Source organism: Vidua chalybeata, chromosome 1 (genome assembly GCF_026979565.1).
Source record: "Vidua chalybeata isolate OUT-0048 chromosome 1, bVidCha1 merged haplotype, whole genome shotgun sequence".
Classification (NCBI taxonomy): domain Eukaryota; kingdom Metazoa; phylum Chordata; class Aves; order Passeriformes; family Viduidae; genus Vidua; species Vidua chalybeata.
The window spans coordinates 83763399-83783241 of NC_071530.1; the positions used below are offsets into that span (position 1 = coordinate 83763399).

Genomic DNA, 19843 nt, shown 5'->3' on the forward strand with positions numbered 1-19843 from the left:
GCTTCTTTATAGGAGACAACAAATATGCTCTAGGATAAACTCCTGGAAATGGCAGCCCCCCTCCTGCCGTGCCACAGCCATACATCCCACAGGGCCATGGCTCCTGGCTCTGGGAGGTGTTGGGACAAGCACGCAGCCCTGACAGTGACATGTCACCACCTCTGGGCCAGCACCCGACTGGGCGCCGCGGCCCTGTCCGGGCTCTGCCGCTCTCCCGGGGGGCAGCCATTTTGCAGCGGTGACCAACCCTGTGCTGATAAATCTTTCCCCTCGTCAGGGAGTTCCTGTAAAATGATGTCAGATCACTGATGGCTCTTTATGGGCTTCGCCCATCCCTGCACCCGCAGGCCAGAGCTCCACTGTGAGCAGCCAGGTGGCCCCGGCCGCCATCAGGCCCTCGGTGACCTTGCCCCGTGGGGCAGCAGGTGAGCCGCGGCTGGTCCGTGCTGAGGTGCGGTGCCTCTGGAAAGCAGCGGGCCACAGGCTCTGTCCCAAGCAGCACAGCTCTTCCAGCTGCTCAAAGGTATGTGCTTTACATTGTTTTGGGTGGGTGGTTTTTTTTTTAAAGTACGGGCTTGTGGAAAGCTTCCTTGAAAGTTTCTATTAAGTTAGTCTTAAAAAAATCTTACCCTGTAACGGATTCTTCCTTAAGGCTTTCTCCAAGTTACAGTCATTTCAATTCTGGTTTTCTTGTCATTAAACAAATGAGTTTGATTTAATAATTATGTTTTATTATAGCTGAGGATGTCTGATATAGTAGAGGGTGGGTTGAGTTTTCCTCTTTGGCTGTGAACCGCGTTTGTTCCCTGGAGCCTCCCACAGCAGTCGTGACCAGGAAGTGTCGGGCAGCGCCGCCATTTTCCAGAGGGGCAGCAGTCGCTGGGCCTCGTTCTGTGAATAATTACACAAGCGCTTAACTTCATCACGCTAGAAGTTTCTGTTAATTGCTTTCCCCAGTAAATATGTACATAAGCAGGGCTACCAAATGGCTAGATAATCTCTTTTCCAGGTATTTTGACTTTGCTGGAGAGAAAGAGGTCAGGGAAAGGGGTGGCATCAATGAGGCTGCAGGGCGGCCTGAGGGAAGGAAGCTTTCCTGAGTGCTGGGGAAGCTCAAGACTGGGACATACTGCTGCTTTCCTTCATGACATTATCACCACAGGCAGGCTGACAAGCCTTTCCTTGCCATACCACTGTTCAAAAAAAAAAAAATACTGTCAAAGTGGAATATTCATCAGTGCCCATATTTGACATAGCTTTTATATATGAATCAAAGCTACTTGTCTGTAAATTCCTTACTCAAGGAAGAAGCAGTAAGGGGTGATCAAGGTTTGGAGAAGTGCAGGAAATGAGCATGGTATCAGTGAGAGAAAGAGTGCAACTAAAGTGGTCAGCCTTGACAACTTTGAGAAAGAGGGAGATGAGGCTGGAAAATACATGGACTGGGGGAAGTGGAGATGAGGGTAAAATGACTGGTGACAGCAGGAAGGTAAAGGGAAGGGGATGTAGACGTGAATGTGAGTTAAAGGGCAGACCACAAGTATCACTTTGTCAAAGAAAAAAGCAAGTGTCTGGGTATGTAAACAGCTGGGAAAGGATAGGTATATAGGCATATTATATAAAAGTTTCTTTCTACTAAGGTCAAAGGCAAAATTCCCATGGCTTTATGAACAGATGATCTTGGGTTTGCAGAAAACCAAGAAAATCTATGGAGAAATTTTGCTACTACTGAATTCATTGATAACCAGTGATTGCAGAGTCAGGCAGATACTGACCACCTGAAAATCCCCCACACATTATCTAGTGACAGCTCTACTGAAAATGCTGAGTGTGTTGTCCATCTCCCTGATCCCCAAACTAAAAGAGAAAAGGAATAAGAGAACAGGCCCAACCTCACTAAGCTGTCTGAAATGCTGTGAAGCTAGACAAAGGAACTGGTTTGGAGTTTTGGTTTTTGTTTCTGCTTTGGACATTAGCTTCAAGAGGTGGAGGAAAAGTATGTCATACATAGAAGGACTAAAACTGGAAGAAAATGCATCTGCCCCAGTAACAAGCATACTGTTTGGTGTGAACATCTGGAATAACTTGCATGTTTACTGTGTTCTGAACTCTGGCAGCTGGAATGAGCAGTAGGTTGAGTACTACCTTGGTATTTTATGTATTCTTTTATTCTTTTTCATAGAAGTCTGTAAGGAGCTGAGTTTTCTTTCAGGTTTGTACTGTAGCTAGGAATAATAATTGTTCAGATAATCTGTGTGACTAATGCATAACTTACTTGGATGTAAGGTAGACTTACAATGCTGTGGCCTAAAGCCTGGCCTCTTCTTCCAAACACATGATTTTAAAATGAAGGCAAAAAAGCCTCCTCGAGAAATATCTATCTTAATTTAGGATTCCTTCATGCTGGTAAATATTCTGATTTATTTGTGTTAGATGTTTGCTTAATTGTGATGTGGCCAACCAGCAGAAAGGCTGTTCCTGACTTCTGTGGGCTTGGAACAGGCCGTTTTGCTGGCAGATAGAGCATGTTCTTGAACCGTGCCTGCACTGAAAACAGAGCCAAAGGTATAATATCACACTATGGTACCAATTGATAAATAAGACTGCTGAGCTGGTTTCTCACTAAAGTCACAGAATTCAGGCAGTGAAATCCCTGGAGCATTCAGTCTGCTGCAAGCTGTGCAAGTAAGTGAAAAAAGAATCAAACTAGTGGATTTGTAGCTAGATGTTAGAAAGTAGATAGATCACTGCTTACGATAGTTATTCCATTGAAAACTTAGTTACTTTTAAAGCAAATCCATCTTTGTAACCAAAGGAAAATATTTTAAAAAAATACTGAAATCCTCTTTGTTTTCTATTTCTGCTACTACTTCTCTTCTATACGGCAATTGATTCACACTCAATTCATTCACTTTCTTCTGCTTACAGCAGAAATGTAATATACCAGCAATTATCTGCTGTAATTTCAAAGAAGTTTCCTGCAAGTGAAGAAATAAAAATGAATCATCATAGTCTTCAGTTTGAAGATGTCTAATAGCACATGAAAATATTTCTGTTGTGAAATCAAGTCAATATTTTAGAGCTTGATAAGAAAACATCTAGTAGGTGTATATTTAGACATTTAATATTTAGTAGCCACTGAGATTTCTCTCCAGTTTGGAGGCAGAGGGTCCAAGTTTGGGACACATCTTTGACCCACAAGTATTTCCCTAACCCATTGAAAATAGAACATGGAATTAAGCCTGATTTATATACTAATTGACCTATGTCTGATCAGCAAGGGACTTTCTCCAGAGAAGGAGATTTGAGTTGAATATCTAGAGAGATTTGAGAACTGTCTGGATGCAATCCTGTAAAATGTGCTGTAGGATAACCCTGCTTGAGGAGGGAGGTTGGACAGGATGACTCACTGTGGCTCATCTCCCTTACCCATTCTGTTATTCTGTAAGACTTCACAGATGGAAAAAAAACTTGCATTCAGAAAAGCCCTGTAAGCATTTAGTTACAAGTGAGGTTGTACTCCTTCTGACAAGGTGTTTGTCTCAAATCCCTGGTCCAAATCTCTGTAGTGTGTTCCTGGGGCAAGGGGAGAGGCTTCTCCTTGCAGGAAAAATGCCTCTTGCTCTCCTAGCTGGGTCTGTAGCTGCACTCTCCTCCCTGGCAGTTTTTGTGTACTGTAGACAGACATCAATTCTTGTGGGATACTGTATTATGGACAGACTTCTCTGCATGCATGGTGTAAGGATTTGAGTGCCCCAGTCAGAGCAGTGATGTCTGCTAGGTAACAAGGGGAACGTGTCAGTGCCTTTGTTCTGCAAATATATCCTTTATATATATATCCTATATAGCTTTCTGTCTCTATATCCTAATTCTTCATCTTAGGACAGAAGTACCTTCTGGTGTCGGGTAGTTTTTGGAATGATCCTGATTCCTGCTGCATGCTTTCAAGCAGGAACTAGACTATGGATGTAGGATAAATATCCCAGACATTGACTAATCCTAGTTTGGTACACAATAAGGAATAGCACACAGTTTTAAATATCAGTCATTTGTGTCTAGTAATGAGCATTTCCAGTTTCAAGATGACTGGCATAAAGGCATCTGTGTTTCATTTTATGACAAAGAGAATCCAAGAAATATAAAAGGACAAGGAAAAAAAGCATATTTTTTGATAACTCATTGTGTGCATTTGCCTGTGAAAAAAATTACAAATTTATGCCAAGCACAAATGTCCAAGGCCACCCAGCTTCACAGCTGATCTAAACTTCTAAACAGGGCTTCCCATAAAGGTGTTTCAACAAGCACCTTGCCTTAACATGGGATGCAGGAAGGGATCACATGGAATCGAGTTTGCATCCCAACATACCAGAGTGCCAAAGAATGCCTTCATCTCAGCAGTTCCCTTCACATCAGAGGAGAAGCCAGTATAGTAGCTTTGTTGCACCGTCTGTCTGGTGAAAGAGGGGCCTTGGCCAGAGATGTGCTTTATAAAGAAGATTCTCCTTACCAGCAGAATCAGTTGAGCCCAGAGCAAGCTGTATAGGCTGTGTGCACAGCAGCTGGGACATGCTGTGCATGACCCCAGCTCCAGCTCTGCCTTGATTCAGTCAAGCTCAAGTACCCAGCGCCACTGTAACCAAGTCAGAAAAACATCAATTGCTGTGGGCTGGATGGATCTGCCTGGAGCCCCAGGGACAGCCAGAGCAAGCCTGAGCTGGAGTCTCTGCTACTATTGCAGCACTGCCAGACTGCAGCTGTCTTGGCTAAGTGAGTCCATGCTAGAGGGCTCTATCTCCATATGCAAATATGACCTGCGAGTTATTACAGGGTCTCCATCCTACCAGCAATTCTGACTGAATGTCAACTGTTGCTCCCAGCCATACTCTCACATGATCTGATACATACCACTGCAAAATCTCAGGTGTGCTGGAAACATTGCTATATCCAAAAGAAGTGTACTCTTCGTGTTTTCTTTTTTTATTATTTTCTTAATTATCTCAAGTCCAGTGTGGAAGAAATCTAAAATTTCTGTTTCATCTCTGAGATTTGGCTTTCTTTTTTGTCAGTGTGTTTTGTTTTGGCAATTTATAGGAATAGAGGTTCTTGACGATGAACTTGTCCTTCCTAACTTTAAACACAAGTTTCTTCAAACTGCCTGTCTTTTTAAGATCAGCTTTAAATAAGTTCAGAGCTCATACTGAGCAGTGTTTTCTCTCCATTGAAGAGGAGAGAATTAATGAGGGAAGGCAGAGCTAAAAGACTCACTAGAGCTTTTATCGGAACCCTATCTAAATTTTAATAGCAGAAATCATTAAAAATTCTGCTACTTATTGAGAGTCTCACTACTTCCTTTTTTCAAACAGGCTGATATATTTCTGGAAAATCTTTCCCACCATATTTTTCACATATACTTCCTATTCCAAACTGAAAAGAACACAGCACAGATTTCTTCTTGATAACTGTGTGCACAGGCAAGTTCCTTAGCCTCCCTTTCAGGGAAATTTCTGCCTTTGTTTAAAAGCACATGTTCCCTGAGCAGATAGTAATTTACATTTTTGGGATGCCATCTGCACTTTATCTTGTACTTCTAGGATGGGATGAAGTACACTTAAATGTTGGTGTTAAACTTTCAAAACTTTAACTTACAAGAGTGTCAGGCTGTTCTCTCAGTGAAAATTTGAGATTTTTTAGCTTACAGGAACTGACTGAATTGCATTTTGTCCTAGGGATTTGTAATCAAATTGATTTTCTTTGATCATGCAGATAAGTATTAATGATAACCAGAAGTAGAATCATCAAAGAAGTAGATTCATATCTATCCTTAGAGTACTTGATCTGAAACTGGCAGATTCAAACCCTGTGGATTTATATTTCATCCATAGTTCCTTGGCACTCTGTATTTATGATAGGAGGGCGATGAGAACCTCGGCCTCTGGACACTTACCTACCTCTTCAAAGCAGCTGGGTAAAGTAGTTTCTTTCACAGCACATGAATTGAGGAGGCGTGAAGGGACAAGGAGTGGAATCTCATCAACTGAGAATTTATTTTATTCAAGGCTTTGGTATTGTTATACATATATATGTATTATATATATAAATATGTGTATATATACATATACACAAATGCAATTTCACGACACTTTGGAAAATGGCATGGATTGGCTTTAATGCAATTAAAAATGTGAGTTAGTTCACAGGAGATTTCTGTTCATTAAATGAAATAATATTTCCCTCTTCTGTGTGCTTTAGCATTCACCCTTTCCATTCTAGAAGCTGTTTTCAGTGTTGTGGTTCTTCTATTGCTAGCTCTCTTCCTAAAGAACAAAACTAGAGTAGGAGAGAATTCTTACTGTAAAACAGAGATTTCCCAGCAAGATCACATTCGAGAATTAGGCATGCCTATAGAGTGAGTGTCTTTTAGTGGTCTGATGATCATTGCTGCTGCAATGGAGGAAATTACTATATTCCTTACTCAAAACATTCCTACAAAGTCAAGCACAACTATCAACGGTACATTTATTCATGAAAAGAAGCCTAAAAAAAATGTAGGTGTTCCTCTTACATCAGCTTATATCCTGTTGACAACTCAAATGACACTAGGCCCACTTATTAGTTTCTAGTGGTTTAACTGACAACTTTTGGTCTCATAAAATGTACTATAAATACTATCTGCAGCACAGCCTTGCTGTTCAGTGGTACACCAAGTATTCAGATGGCTGAGAATGCTGTTTCCCAGTGGGAAATGTGGCATTTGGCAATCATTTATTCTGATTTCCTCTGAGGCTATGAAGGAAAGATTTTACCAAAGTAATCCCTGAGTGAAAAACAAGCGACAAAATTATTAATACCAAAGCACTGGACTATAGAATGAATGCTGAAGTGCAAACTTTATTATATCTTTAAAGTAGATAGGGTGATTGCATACTCTTACCTCTATAGGGAAATACGTTTGTGCTTTCCACACATGAGTTTGTGGGGAAATTGCATGGGATTGATTTCATGAGTTTGGAAATGAGCCCTGGTGTTGAGAACAACTTCACAGCCCCAACTCTGAACTCACTTGGCAGCATGAATGTCTTTCTCCCACTGAAGTCACTCCTGCCAGTGGTTACAACACAAAGAGGGTTTAGCTTATAAAGAAAAAATTGTGATATAACAATGTCCCACCATAGGGTGAAAAAAACTGGACTTGTTTTCATCTGGAACAAGACAGCTTGTAGAGAGGGAGAAAAAATCCAGCCCAAGCACTTATTGCTTTTGATTCCTGTGGAGCTATGCTGCCCCTATCTTGTCAGGAAAATCAGGGAAATTGTGAGAAATTGTGAAGGGCAGGTTCATCCAACATAAGATTAACACATTTGCTGAACTTTAATCTCATTTTTCTTGTACCTAAGTTTACTATGTTCCTCATTGCAGTGAGTTTATAGTCAATCTCCCTTTATTCTTGGCCTCCTTCTTAACAACATGGGGGTTATGGGGCTGTGCTCCTACACCACCTTAGGCAGCAGGCAAACTGGTTCGTGACTTTCAGCTGAAGTGGATGTGATGTGGAGATCACAAGATTATAATAAGTTCCTAACAGACATTTTAGGGAATTCATACCTGTATGTAGAAAAGAGTGGGAACTGAGAGAAAACAGAAACCAGAAAACGAGAGAAAACAGAAAACGAGAAAACCCGTGCCCCAACTAATGGCAGAGGGCAGGTGACCAGGAAACCTGTGCTTATTGCCAGGTTGCCAAGAAGTGTCACCCAGAGGCAGCCACTGAGTACACTGCCTCTGTCTCAGCTAAGTGTGTAAAGGATATAGGAAGAGAGCAAGAGGAGGGGAGAGTGTCAGAGAGACACATGGCAAGGTCAAGGTGGCACAGGAGGGGCTGAGTTTTATAGGGATGGAACATTTGAAGAATGGGAAATTTCATTCCAGAAGAAATAATACTTCATGTTCAAATTATTGATTTTTTAATATATAGTCAATATTCTGTATCTTTTTCACAGTTTCTTTTTCCCCTCCCCACACTCATTAACAAAGCTTGTGACAACATGGAGTTAGCAGTTTGAGTGGGCTGTATATTTACCTCTGGAAGATTTTAGCCATCACTTAGAAGAATATATTAAAATTATCAAGAGAAGATGCAGATGCAATGCACTGAAACAGTTAAATGCTAATCTCAGAATAAGACATGAGACCTCAACCCCTTTTTTTCAGTCTCAGAATAATAGCTTCCCTGCTGAAGCAAACAGAAAATGAGTTGCCTGTGCAGATAAGAGAACCTTAGAGTACCTTGAAACTGTGATTCAGCACACTTGAAGTTACTACTATTTTACAAGAAGGTGCTGACTCATTTACTAACTACATGCAAAACAATCTAGAAGTGTCACTCTTTTTCTCCAGAAAAAAAACTATACATTACTATCAGTAGCAATCACAGTTCACAGAATGGGTCAGGATGGAATGGACTGCAGTGGATCATCTGGCCCAACCTCCCTGCCCAAGCAAGGTCATCCCAGAGCACATGGCATATGATTGCCATCAATTACAGTCATGAAAAAAGGATGGCCAGAAATGGCTTTTGGGGAGTCACATGATTCCACACTTGCCAAAGCTGATCAGCCCATGTTGGAAATTATAGACAACTTTCAGGCACAAATCTGATCACTAGTCACAGGAGGTGTGCTTGTTGGCCTCTGGTTTTAGAAGCTTATTCACTTGTGGTCTGATGAGGTAGGAAAGGGATTGATCAAACTTTGAATGTTGTCAAAGGAACTGATAGAGACAGTGAGAAGGCAGTCAGAAACAAGTACAAAGTTATTCTTTCTGCTGTTTCATGTTTTTTAAGGCAAGTTTAGGTGAACAACCAGATTTTTCTTTCTTTTTTATTTCTTCACAACAGCAAGGAGATAAAGACTATCCCTGCAAAAAAATTGGTAAATATCTATAACAATTTATTTGGTAAGGTTTTTATTGTGAGGCTTTCTTCATAAAAAATAACATGATAACTAAAAGTTAATTTTGTTCAGATTTCCTAACAGCAAATGCCCTAAAAATCCTAGGAAATGGCAGTTAAGCCATTAAGTCATTAATTCCTGGATAGTCAATCCCAGATGATGTAGCATTCAGCACTGCTCTCTGATCTTATCCAGCAGAAGTGATACTGCCCCCATGTAGCATATGACCACCCATACTGCAAACATCCAGTTGCTTCCACACACATCCAAATTGACTCCAGCTTCAGTAATGTGAGATCTCATATGCAAAAATACTGCACTGAGTAAATACACAATGTTCCTAGAAGTTTTGAGCTGTGTTCAAGTTGAAAAACAGTGCTGTGAAATCCTCCATCACCTGTGCCTTGCTTCCTGTTTTCATACCTCCTCACATATAAAATAACTTTTCAGTAATTTTGAAGTCCTCGTGCAGTCTACCTGTCTTATACTGGGGAATTTACTGAAATGGATGCCAAAGCAGCACTGTAGCAAAGAACCAGGTCAAACTAGTATTGATATAACCTTCTCAAATCACTCCAGATGGAAACAGAGGGTGAAACTATCCCATGCTTCTTCTTCAAGAGTTTAATAAAATCACTTTTCTTCTTGTAAGTTAAACCATTGTATGGAAGGTATGGAAACCATGAGCAATGATCAATTTGCAAATGTCATTCTCATTCTCTCTCTAGATCACACCCAGGGAAACTGTCTCCTCAGCAGACCTGGACAATGGATTCAAATTGCTGGCTCTGCATCTCTCAGGGTAGGATCTAAACTTGCGTTTTCTGTATTTTAGCTGAGCAATTTATTTAATTTATTCAATGCGTAAAATGAGCCTACTGCTGCCATTTGTGTTTTTGTATAGGACTGGCTGTATTAAAAGCTGCTGACATAAAGTAGTATGAATCCCACCATAGACTGGCAGGAATTAAGTGCATAGTTGCTCAGAGGGATCTGGACTCTAGCAGTTGTAAGATGTGCCTGGAGATCAGGGGTTTGCCTGGAAGAAGCAAAAGTATCAGTAGGGTTAGAGTTTGGTGTTGAGTGGAAAGGATACCAGTAGCACATACATGCTGGAATTGTGTGCACTGGTGCCTCTTGTAATCTAGCCCAAAGCTTTCCTGTACTGCCTTGCCAAAGTGCCTCAAGTCTGTCCAGCCAGGAGATGAGAAGCTAGGCCACTTCTTATGCTTTTTCTTACAGTTCCCTGAAGGGTTAATTAGTACATAGCAATAATAATAATTACTTGTTTTTTTACAGGGCTTTCCATCAATAGAGTCTAACCTTAGTTTTAGGGAAACTAAGGGAAAAAAGCAGATATTTGCCCAAATTCACACATCTAGTGAGGCTTAACACTAAAGGCAGCTTAGTTTTGTGTGAATACACAATGTTCCTAGAAGTTTTGAGCTGCATTCAAGTTGCAAAGCAACTTGACTTTTTTTTGCATACGCCCCCAAAGTCTGACTTTGGAACTGAAGAATTAAAATTAGCCTGCATTGCACATTCCTGAAGATTTGTACAGCTAGAAATGAGAATTACCACAAAATATTGCATAAAAAAATATCTCCATTGAAACTAGAAGAAACTTGGACAGCAAATTCATTGGAGTGGGATTTTAATCCAAGAAAAAATATGCATACTCTCCCATGAGTGTGTATACAATATATAATAGTAGTATAACCTTATGACACCATAGAGGTGCATGACACTACAGAAAATACACAAACACAGGACAGTCTCCACTGGAAGAGTTTCAGAGTCAAGCATTTGGTGATACAGATCCAGGGGTGCACCCAGTCTCCTCTGCATTAGGTTTTCATGGGGTTTACAAGAGACAAGACAATGGGTAATCATAGCCCTCCTCTCCATACTCAGGAGACACATGAAAATATTAATCTAATTTATAGCATAGTGATTTAATATCTGGGTTTTTTTTTCAGGAGGGGAGTAAGATTGATTTGTAGGTACATCCATGTCCTCTTGTCATAATTTTTTTTGAGAAAAATTATTAAGCACTGATTTTCAAATCACACATGTAGCTAATTCCTCAGGTGTATGGCTATAATGGAGTTTATTGCACCATGCCCTTGGTATTCCCTTTTTATGGAAAATTTATTTATTTATGACGATCTTTGCCCATCATGTAGCATTTCAGTATTATCCCTTTAAATATGTGAGTCTGTTGAGGTTCTTGCAGTGCTTCTAATTCTGCTAGCTGCCAGGAACTGCTCTGAACATTAGCTAAAGCCTGAGGTTTTTAAATTTTTTTTTCCTTGTGTGTCTGTGCCTTGAAAACTGTTAGTTACAGCTGCGTGGCTTCTGCACTTTGTTCTTATCATCTAAAGACCTAAAGATAGAGTGCATTTTCTCCTCTAGTGATCTGCTACCTGGCCTTTTCATTCTCTCATCCTTTGAAAAACTTCTGTTTCTGCTTCCTCCTAAAGATGCTTCCTCCCCATCTCTCTGGTCCATAATTTCCCACTATGCCTTGTAGTATTCAATCCAGTGCAGGACGTATTAAAGCTGCTGTAGAAATGGGAAAAGCTGCTGGCAGCTCCCCATCTGTGGAGGATCCCCATGAGGAGGGGAATTCTCTGAGGGGAAAAAATGGGAGATGGAGCTCTTGTGGCTCCACCTGTGCTGCACAAGAACAATCAAAGGATTGATGGAGAACCCAAGCAAATTGTATCTTGTTGGAGGAATATCTGTTTGAAGAATAATGTGGTAGTAATTCAGAACATCACTTTGGCTGATACCTCACTGTTGCTTTTTGCTTTCCCTAATGTTTCACATTGTCTCTGTGTGACACTTACAGACGCAAAAAATAGGTATTGTTTGCAAAGAATTCAGAGCAAGAGTATAGGGGGTGCTTGTTTCCTGGAGATTAGTTTATACTTGGTGTGACTCAACCCTGATAAGAAGAGGACAGCTGATCTTGATTTCTGATTCAATTATTTTTCCTTTTATTTCTTTAAAAAGTTTATTTTTGATGCAGAGTGATATTTTATAGTTTGCATTCATTCCTAAAGAAGTCAGAATGCTATTGCAGTCAATAGTGGAAGGGTTGGATTTAAAGGATCGGTCTTCATAACCTATGTATTAGGTCACCTTTGTCACACAGCTCACTGAGGTGATGTTGCCAAGGTTCTTGTTCTCATACTCAGACTGTATGTGTGTTCCAGAGAAACTCTGTGCCTGGATGGCTCTGGTCTGCAGGACACTCTATATATAGGCTTCTGCTTTCAGGAAAAAGAGTTGAATTCAGAGGCAAAGGCTTAGTCTCAAGCTACATAGGGCCAGTGGCTGGGTACTCTCAGAATCCAAGCCTAAGTCCCCTTATTCCTCGGTGTCACCTCGCCTAAGTGTGTATGGATGAAGTGGGGGGCTTAAAGGTCCACGTGTAATGCAGAGAGGAAGACTCTTAAATGGGAAAAGACTCAGCCAAGTTAGTGCAGAACTCTGTTTCAATGGGAGCATTTTTGAGCTGAGAAAGCTGTCACTGCCAAAATTGCCAATATTGCCACATTAGTTAAGGGTGAGAAACAAACTCCAGCAGTGCCACATATCCCTGCTGGGGTGCTGCAAGCAACCACTGCAGTCTTTTTTTTGGCAACATATGTGATGTATGAGACAAGCAGTTTAGGAGTACTGTCTGTTAGCCAAGACTTCTTCCAGGGCAGCTGGAGGATTTATAAAATGAAAAAAATAATTTTTGGGAAAGTAGTTTTAAAAAAGGAAAATAATGTGGATTATTCCCATTGCTGAATTATTAAGAATTATAATTATTTATGTGCAAATTGTTCATTTCTGGTGAATATTTAGTGCATGGAGTAGGTGAGAGAGAATATCTATAAAGGAAACACAAGACAGATGAAAAATTTCAAATTTTGAGATCTGTTATTAAAAGCTTTTACTTTGTGGTGAGTTTTTTTTTTTTGGCTGGTTGTTTTGGATTTTTCTGTCAGTTCCTCAGAAGGAAAACAGTTTCTCAGTAAGGTCTGAAGTTGAGTGGTACAGTGAGAATTGGCATGAATTCTATGACACCTACAGTAATTGATGTTTAAGATCAAATTTAGAGTAATATGTAATTTTTGTTACAACTACTATTTCCCTAGTAAAAAATTGTGTCCATAATTAAAAGACAAGTCAGAGGTGTCTAATGGCTCAAGTTTACAGGTCTACAGTACATGATGGTATATTACAAAGTATTTTTACTAAAACTGTTGATGTATAGGAAGAGCAACTTTTTTTGAGGCAAGTCTGAATGTGCTCCCTTCCAAGCAGGATGCAATTCTCAATGTTGTCCTCTCCCACCTTCTGCCCACACAGATTATGTGAGAAGTGTTTCAGTGCCTTACTATACATAGTCAAGGCTTCTTACTCTCCTGCAGAGGTCAGTGGGAGGTGATGAAACCGAGATGTGGGAGGAAATGAGCAACGTAGGAGTGAGCTGGTGGGTCCTGAACCTGGGAGGCACTGGGAAGAGATGGGTCAGCTTCAGCCGTCACATCCAGCAAACGTCTCAGTGGGGGTGCAAGGGAAAGAGTTGGTGCAAAAACAAGTGTTAATACTTGTGTGGAGGTGGAGTGGAGCTTTTGCTTTAAATGAGAAGCTGTCTAAATGAAGCTGAGGGGAAAGGTGGGACTGAAAGATGCCAGTTAGAGGAAATTGTGAATATGTTTGCAGTTCCCCTTTGTGAGCTGGCAGAATGTGTACTGGGACAATCTCCAAATAGGCTGGGCAGAAATTATGTAGGAAGAGTCATGTATTCCAGTGAGTTATAATAGGAAATTTCCCATGGCTGAAATATTTGTCATTACTGGATTTGTCTTTCTCTTTTAGTAGGTATTATTGTTACAATCTATATAGTTGACCAGACAATATTCCTCAACTTTCATAACTTTCCTACCCTCTAGTTGGAATTTGGTAATGGAGAAAGACAAAAATTTCAAGTGACTTTCTTAACAGTTTGGTGGATTGTTTTCTGGTTTTCGGGAGGCTTGGTTTTGGTTTGGTTTTTTGGGTTTCTTTTTTTTTGTTTGTTTGTTTGTTTGGGTTTTTTAACAAAGTAATTTTTTTAATTGGAAGCATCTATCTGCGCTAATAAGAAGCCTATATATAGATCTAGCTTGAAGGTCTGAGTTCTCCATAAACTGGTCCAAAAAAGGAGAGCCTACTCCAAGCATCTCTCAGCGTTGGAAGCTCAGTGACAAATTATCTACTTTGGGGGAAAATGAGTGATGTGTTAATATTTTTTTAGATAGTGAATTTTAATTAAAGTCATATTACACAGCAAAATTGCAGGGGAAATCTCACACAGCTTTGAATGGGACCTGCAACTTACTCTTCCTTTAGATGATATGTTAAGTGTGATGGCTAACCATGACCACTGAACAAGGATTAGAGCAGTTTCTATGTAACTTGGCATGCATTTTTCAATTTTTTTTTTTCTCAGGCAAAGATTCCTTCTGGGAAGAAAGAATATTCCTCGCCTAATTTTACAATGGGAGAAAGCTTTTGTTCACAGGAGTAGAGCTAAGTGAGGAATTGGACACAAGTTCTCTTATGTGAAAAACCTTCCTTTGCTGGTTTTAGAATTCCATGAACATTTGTGAGTTTGTATATGAACCAAGCTCCACTGGGATGGACAGTACCCATTTCCTGCTCAAGGAATCTTACTCAGCTTTAGGATGTCAAATGAGCAAAGTTTACATTTGTTTATCTTTCAATGGAATACACATGACTGGTATAATCGTTGGGTAGTTTTTTCTTTCAAACCTAGTGAAATGAAAAAGGAGATGTGTATTGGACAAAACACTGTTTCAGAATTAGAAAGGAAAAAAGTGGGGTAGAAAAGAGGAACTATTTTATTAGGCTGCAACTCGCATTCTTTATTTGGCATCTATTTCATTATCTCCTATTTCCTGGTGATAACATAATGTCCTCTTTTTTCCTGTTACCCAAGCACTTTACAGAAGATGTGTTGCATGCCTGTTGGCAGTCATGGACAATTTGACATTCACAGCTTATTACATTACTTGACATCAGTTCTTTTTCAAAATACCCGCTCGCCCATCAGTGGAATATATCTTCCTATTGCTGTGTTACACACTGAAGACTAGCAGATGTTACCTGCAACAGGTTTTAAGGCTATAGATCCATTTGTGTGCATCTGGACTGAGCTACCCTTCTTGGATATTACCCTTTTTGAAGTCAGGGGTGTTCCTGGAGGTCCTGAGGACATGGGAAAACCTATAATTTACTAGGTGTTACAAAGAAACAACTCTGTTTCAATTTCTTCCTGGGGTGGGTTTTAAACAGCAGATTTAGAGGAGCTGTAGGGTCTTCTGTAATCTCACTGCTTTGTGAGCAGTCTAAATATGTTCTTTGAGACAGGTTCCTTTGCTCATGTCAGGTGTATTTCCATATGTAAATATAAAGCCAAGCTGACATCTGCTCTTAAACTTGCTGAGAAAGGTTCCTCTTCACCCTGGAGACTCAATTACTTTCCACGCATGGTTCCCCCTGCTGCCATACAGCATGCAGCTCCTTCTTTATGGCAGGCGTGGATCTTGGAAATGTCACCATCTCTGAACTGCTCTGACTCTCCTCTTCCACCTGGTGCTTGGTCACAGTGTCTATCCTGGGCCCTCAGCAAGAGACAAAGATATGCTTTTGTAAGACAATACACCCACTCTCCTTTTCCACAGCCCTCTGTTCCACTGCTGGGAAAACCTGCCCTCCTCAGAGTGTCTGCCAGCACTGCTGCCTTAGCTTGATCTGGCCTTACCCTGAATTTTAACCTTTTGGTTTCAAATGTGTGGGTTGTAGCTGTATGGATCCACAGCACAGAGACTTCTTTACAGCTTTCTCATATGTACCAGTCTGATGGAATCATCACTTCTGCAGTCAAGGGCAGGACCTCCAAAATTATTACCTGAATCTATCCCTCCCGCATCTTTTTTTCAGTCACCCAGCAGACACTCAGTATCTCATCCTTCCATCTCAACTGTTCATCTTCTTTGGGGTAAGAGAGAAGATACAAGTAAGTACCTCACCAATGGGAACAATCAGTGACTTCTTTTCAATAATTAGTAGGTTTGGGTCAATGGAGGTTCACAGTCAATGTCAACATTTTCTGTCTGATGAAAGTTTCCTGAGTTCAGTGATGCATTTTCTTTTCAGGTTTGACAATTCATTCTGTGGGGACTCCAGTGCAGACTGTGAAGTAGTTAGATTTTCTTTCCCACTTCCACTCCTACCTTATGTCCAGGCATTTTTTCCTCTATTTTTCATTATTTGTTCCATAATTAATATACTGAATTTGGGATTGTTGCACATTTGTTCTTTGTTGACATCCATTTGCCCTTTTACCAGCGCTTCTTGGTTTTGTCTGGACTGAGCTAGTGTCTTTTAGGGCTTTTTTAGCTATTTCTTGACCCATAAAGATGAAATTGTTACCTGGACTTTCTGCAGAGTAAGGCTTGTTTCTTCTCTGACTTTATTTTAAGAAAAGTCTTGTTGGTGCCTCCAACAATGCTGAGTAGAGATCCATGTGAATGCCCAGGTATCTAACAGAAGAACTTAGTATGCTTTTTTAACTTTTGGTTTCAGGTTAAAGTCACAAACCCAAAATCCTGAATTTCTCAGATGTCTGATTATACCAGTGTTCACTGCAGTGGTCAAACACAGTTACAGGATATCCTGCTTTTTGGCACCAATCCTAGCAGCACTCACTGCAGAACTGCTGTGGCAGTTATTTAACTTCCAGTAGGCCCTGAGCTGCTGAAGACCATACTTTGTGTAAAAGTGTTTTAAAGAATTCATATGTGGATATTAGATATTACTATGCTGAGCAAGAAGCTGACGAACCCATAGCCAGAGAAAAACTATATTTAATCTATAATGTATAGAGTATCTATTAATCAGCAATGGTTCCTGAATTGCTAACATGCAGAAGTTAAATATAACCTCATATACAATATTCTACTAAATTCCCTCAATTCTCCTTCTTTTAAGTTACTTGCAGGGAGAAGCTGAGTTATACGCTTGCTAGAGAAAGTCCATGCTTTTGTTTTGTTTATGTAGATATTAAGACATGCCTTGTCCCTTATGTTTCTTATCAAAGAGAGTGACTAGATCTGAGAAACACTTGTGTGGGAATGTGGAGAATGAGTTAGGATCTTTATTGCATTTCCCAAGCAGAATCCCAGGGAAAAAAATTATATACCATAAATGGCATAATGTAACAGTATCATATCACTTGTCAGTTGAACTACCAAACCACTCAAAATGCCTTCCAGGACTATGCTTTTTTCTTTTAATTAGGCATCATATTCAACATAAAGAAAGAGTTTTCCTGACTTATGATTGTAAAATTTGCAGGATTCCAATGATAATCTTACTGCAGGTGACATTTGCAGTGGTTCAAGGCACGGGGCCTTAACTGAGGGACATTAATGTCAAGAGGACATGGATGATAGAAATGTCCTTTTAAGTACATCCATGCCTTGCAACCGGGGCAGCTTTCATGTGTGAATGCACTGTTGGTTCCTAAAGCAGCGAATGTGAGTTTGGGATGATCTGGTCTAAGAGCAGAGACTGCAGAACAAGAAATTTCTGTCCATTGGAGCTTTCTGTCTCACCTGGAACATCTAGTGCTTCAGTGGGTGGGAAATACTATGGCAATAAGGAGGCAGAGGAGAAGGTCTCTAGCTGCCTACGCTTTTCCCCATAAAGGTACACCAGCCCAGTGCAATGATGGGAACAGAGGAGACCTGAATAAAAGAACCCCTCTTGGCCCTTTTGAACTATATAAGCATGGATCTTCGGCTAGGACACCTATTGTATTGAACAGTGAGCAGCTGCTGCCAATATGAAATTGAGACCTGAAGTCTATTTAGAGAAATAATTGCTTTAGTTTCCAAGATGCTCCTGGAAATAGGATCTAAATTTCTTATTATGATCTTACCTGGCAAAATACAGTATGTTCTAAACAATAATTAAAATTCTCAGATGAAAAATTCTCAAAGAAAGCAGGTCAGTCTTTCAGGTTTGCAATGGCAAAAAATTAGGAACAAACAATCCTCTTGTAAAAAGGAGAATATTATTTTTGTCCTGCTCTCTTATCAGAGTGAGGAATAAAACACCTGCGCTCATCCTTTCTGGGGTAGTTCTTGGGACTGTATTTTTCACTGGGAGTATCTTTCCTTCGAAAGAAAAACATCCAAACCAAAGAGAAATAATTTGGATACCTTTGTTTTAGCAGCCCACCCCACAAGATATGATGCAGAATGCTCAATTGTTTACATTTCTCCAGATTAACTATTGCATTTTGGTAATTCTCTTTCAAGTTGTTCCTTCTTAAATTATTTTTAAGGGATTGTGCTTCTCAAATGCATCCAAAATTACAAAGTTTTTAAAAGTGTGGGTAGCTAGCAGTTTCTTGCATCTTGCTGTTAAAGGCCCATGTTCCTTTCTTATGCTGACAATCTTAATAACTTTTTCAGAATGGCAGAACTGAGAGTGCACACAGTGAGGGAACACAGGTAGGGCCTTAAATACACACAAAAAAAAATCCTTCATATGGGTATAATCTTAGAGTCACTTCCTAAATACTATCTAATACTGGGAATCAGGACATTGGTTAAGAGGTTTCAAATTCTCAGAATTCATCTCCTGCATTTTATAGTTAAGAATATCTTTCTTTTTTTCTTGTAGTTCACAACAAAAATTTTAAACATTCGCCATCTCCCTTTTAAATGTGGCAGCAGGACTAATAATCTTTTCTAAGATTCAGCTGAAAACAAACTTTCTTTACATAGGATCCAAGTTTTGAACCAAACTTGGATGCTATTATTTGTATATCAAATAAAAATAGCATAGCATTTTAGGACTTCACCTCCTACCTTTTTATTTCCTTTTCCCCTTCCTGTTGCTACTAGCCCATATGGTTTAGAACTGAGAACTGCAGGATCAAACCTTCAACAAATTATTTATTTCCAGAATTTTTTACTTTGTTTGCACCTCTGTCCTTTTAAGTCTTTGTTTTTAAATGAAAACTCTACAATGACTTCCCAACAATCCTCTCTTACTCTGAGTGTTCACTCAACTTTTTCCAGAAGTATAGATCACTCATTGGTCTCATGGTTCTCAGCTGAAATGAAGTCTTGTGCATGACTTCTTAAAAAACACTAGCTTTGATGAGTGAAATGACAAATGTTCAGCCTTTATCTCTTTATCCTCTGGCTGATGCCATGCAAAGATGTGAATATCAAGGAAGAGCGCCAGCTAGGCTTCTGCCTCATAGCATAATCGTTCCCTTTGCTGTTTATCACACTAAGCACCACAGTACCCTCTTCCTCTGTGAGGAGCCTCCTGATGTGCTGCTAGCTGAACCCTGCTGCTGGCAAGGGGCTTTTGGGGACTACTGTACCATCCATAATGAAAAAATAGCCTCCCACTGCAACACATCTTGTTCCTGTGACACTGTCTTGGGGAAGGACAGTGACAATTCCTCTTTAGGAATATAGTATCAATGTTCAGTGTCCATGGAGCTTACCTGTATTATGTCACAAAGCATAATTAAATTATTGGAAAAAGAAATATAGAGAATATAGAGAATATATAGAGAATATAGAGATATAAATATAGAGAATAATTGATAGCACAGTTCTGTGGGCCATCTATTTTCTTTGGGGAAAAAGAGAAATATATCTTTTTGAGGGGGGGATCTATTTTCATGCCTTACCTGTTTTCTACCAGTATATACAGATAACAGATGGCTCACTGTCCATTTTAAAAATTGCTGTGGAAGCAATTCCTTTTGTGAATGAAGCTAGTCTTCCCAACAACTG

The 19843-nt window shown here is 39.9% G+C and overlaps 1 protein-coding gene across 4 annotated transcripts in view; it reads left to right on the forward strand.

The window, feature by feature from the left end:
• The first annotated feature begins 220 nt into the window (after positions 1-220).
• The window catches only part of IKZF1 (IKAROS family zinc finger 1), a 110029-nt gene continuing 90406 nt past the window's right edge, over positions 221-19843 (forward strand). For all 4 annotated transcript variants that reach the window (XM_053952329.1, XM_053952334.1, XM_053952342.1 and 1 more), the window contains exons 1-2: positions 221-523; positions 9677-9750. In XM_053952329.1, the coding sequence (XP_053808304.1) occupies positions 9717-9750 (34 nt within the window). In that variant the 5' untranslated portion in view covers positions 221-523; positions 9677-9716. The remainder of the gene's footprint in view (positions 524-9676; positions 9751-19843) is intronic.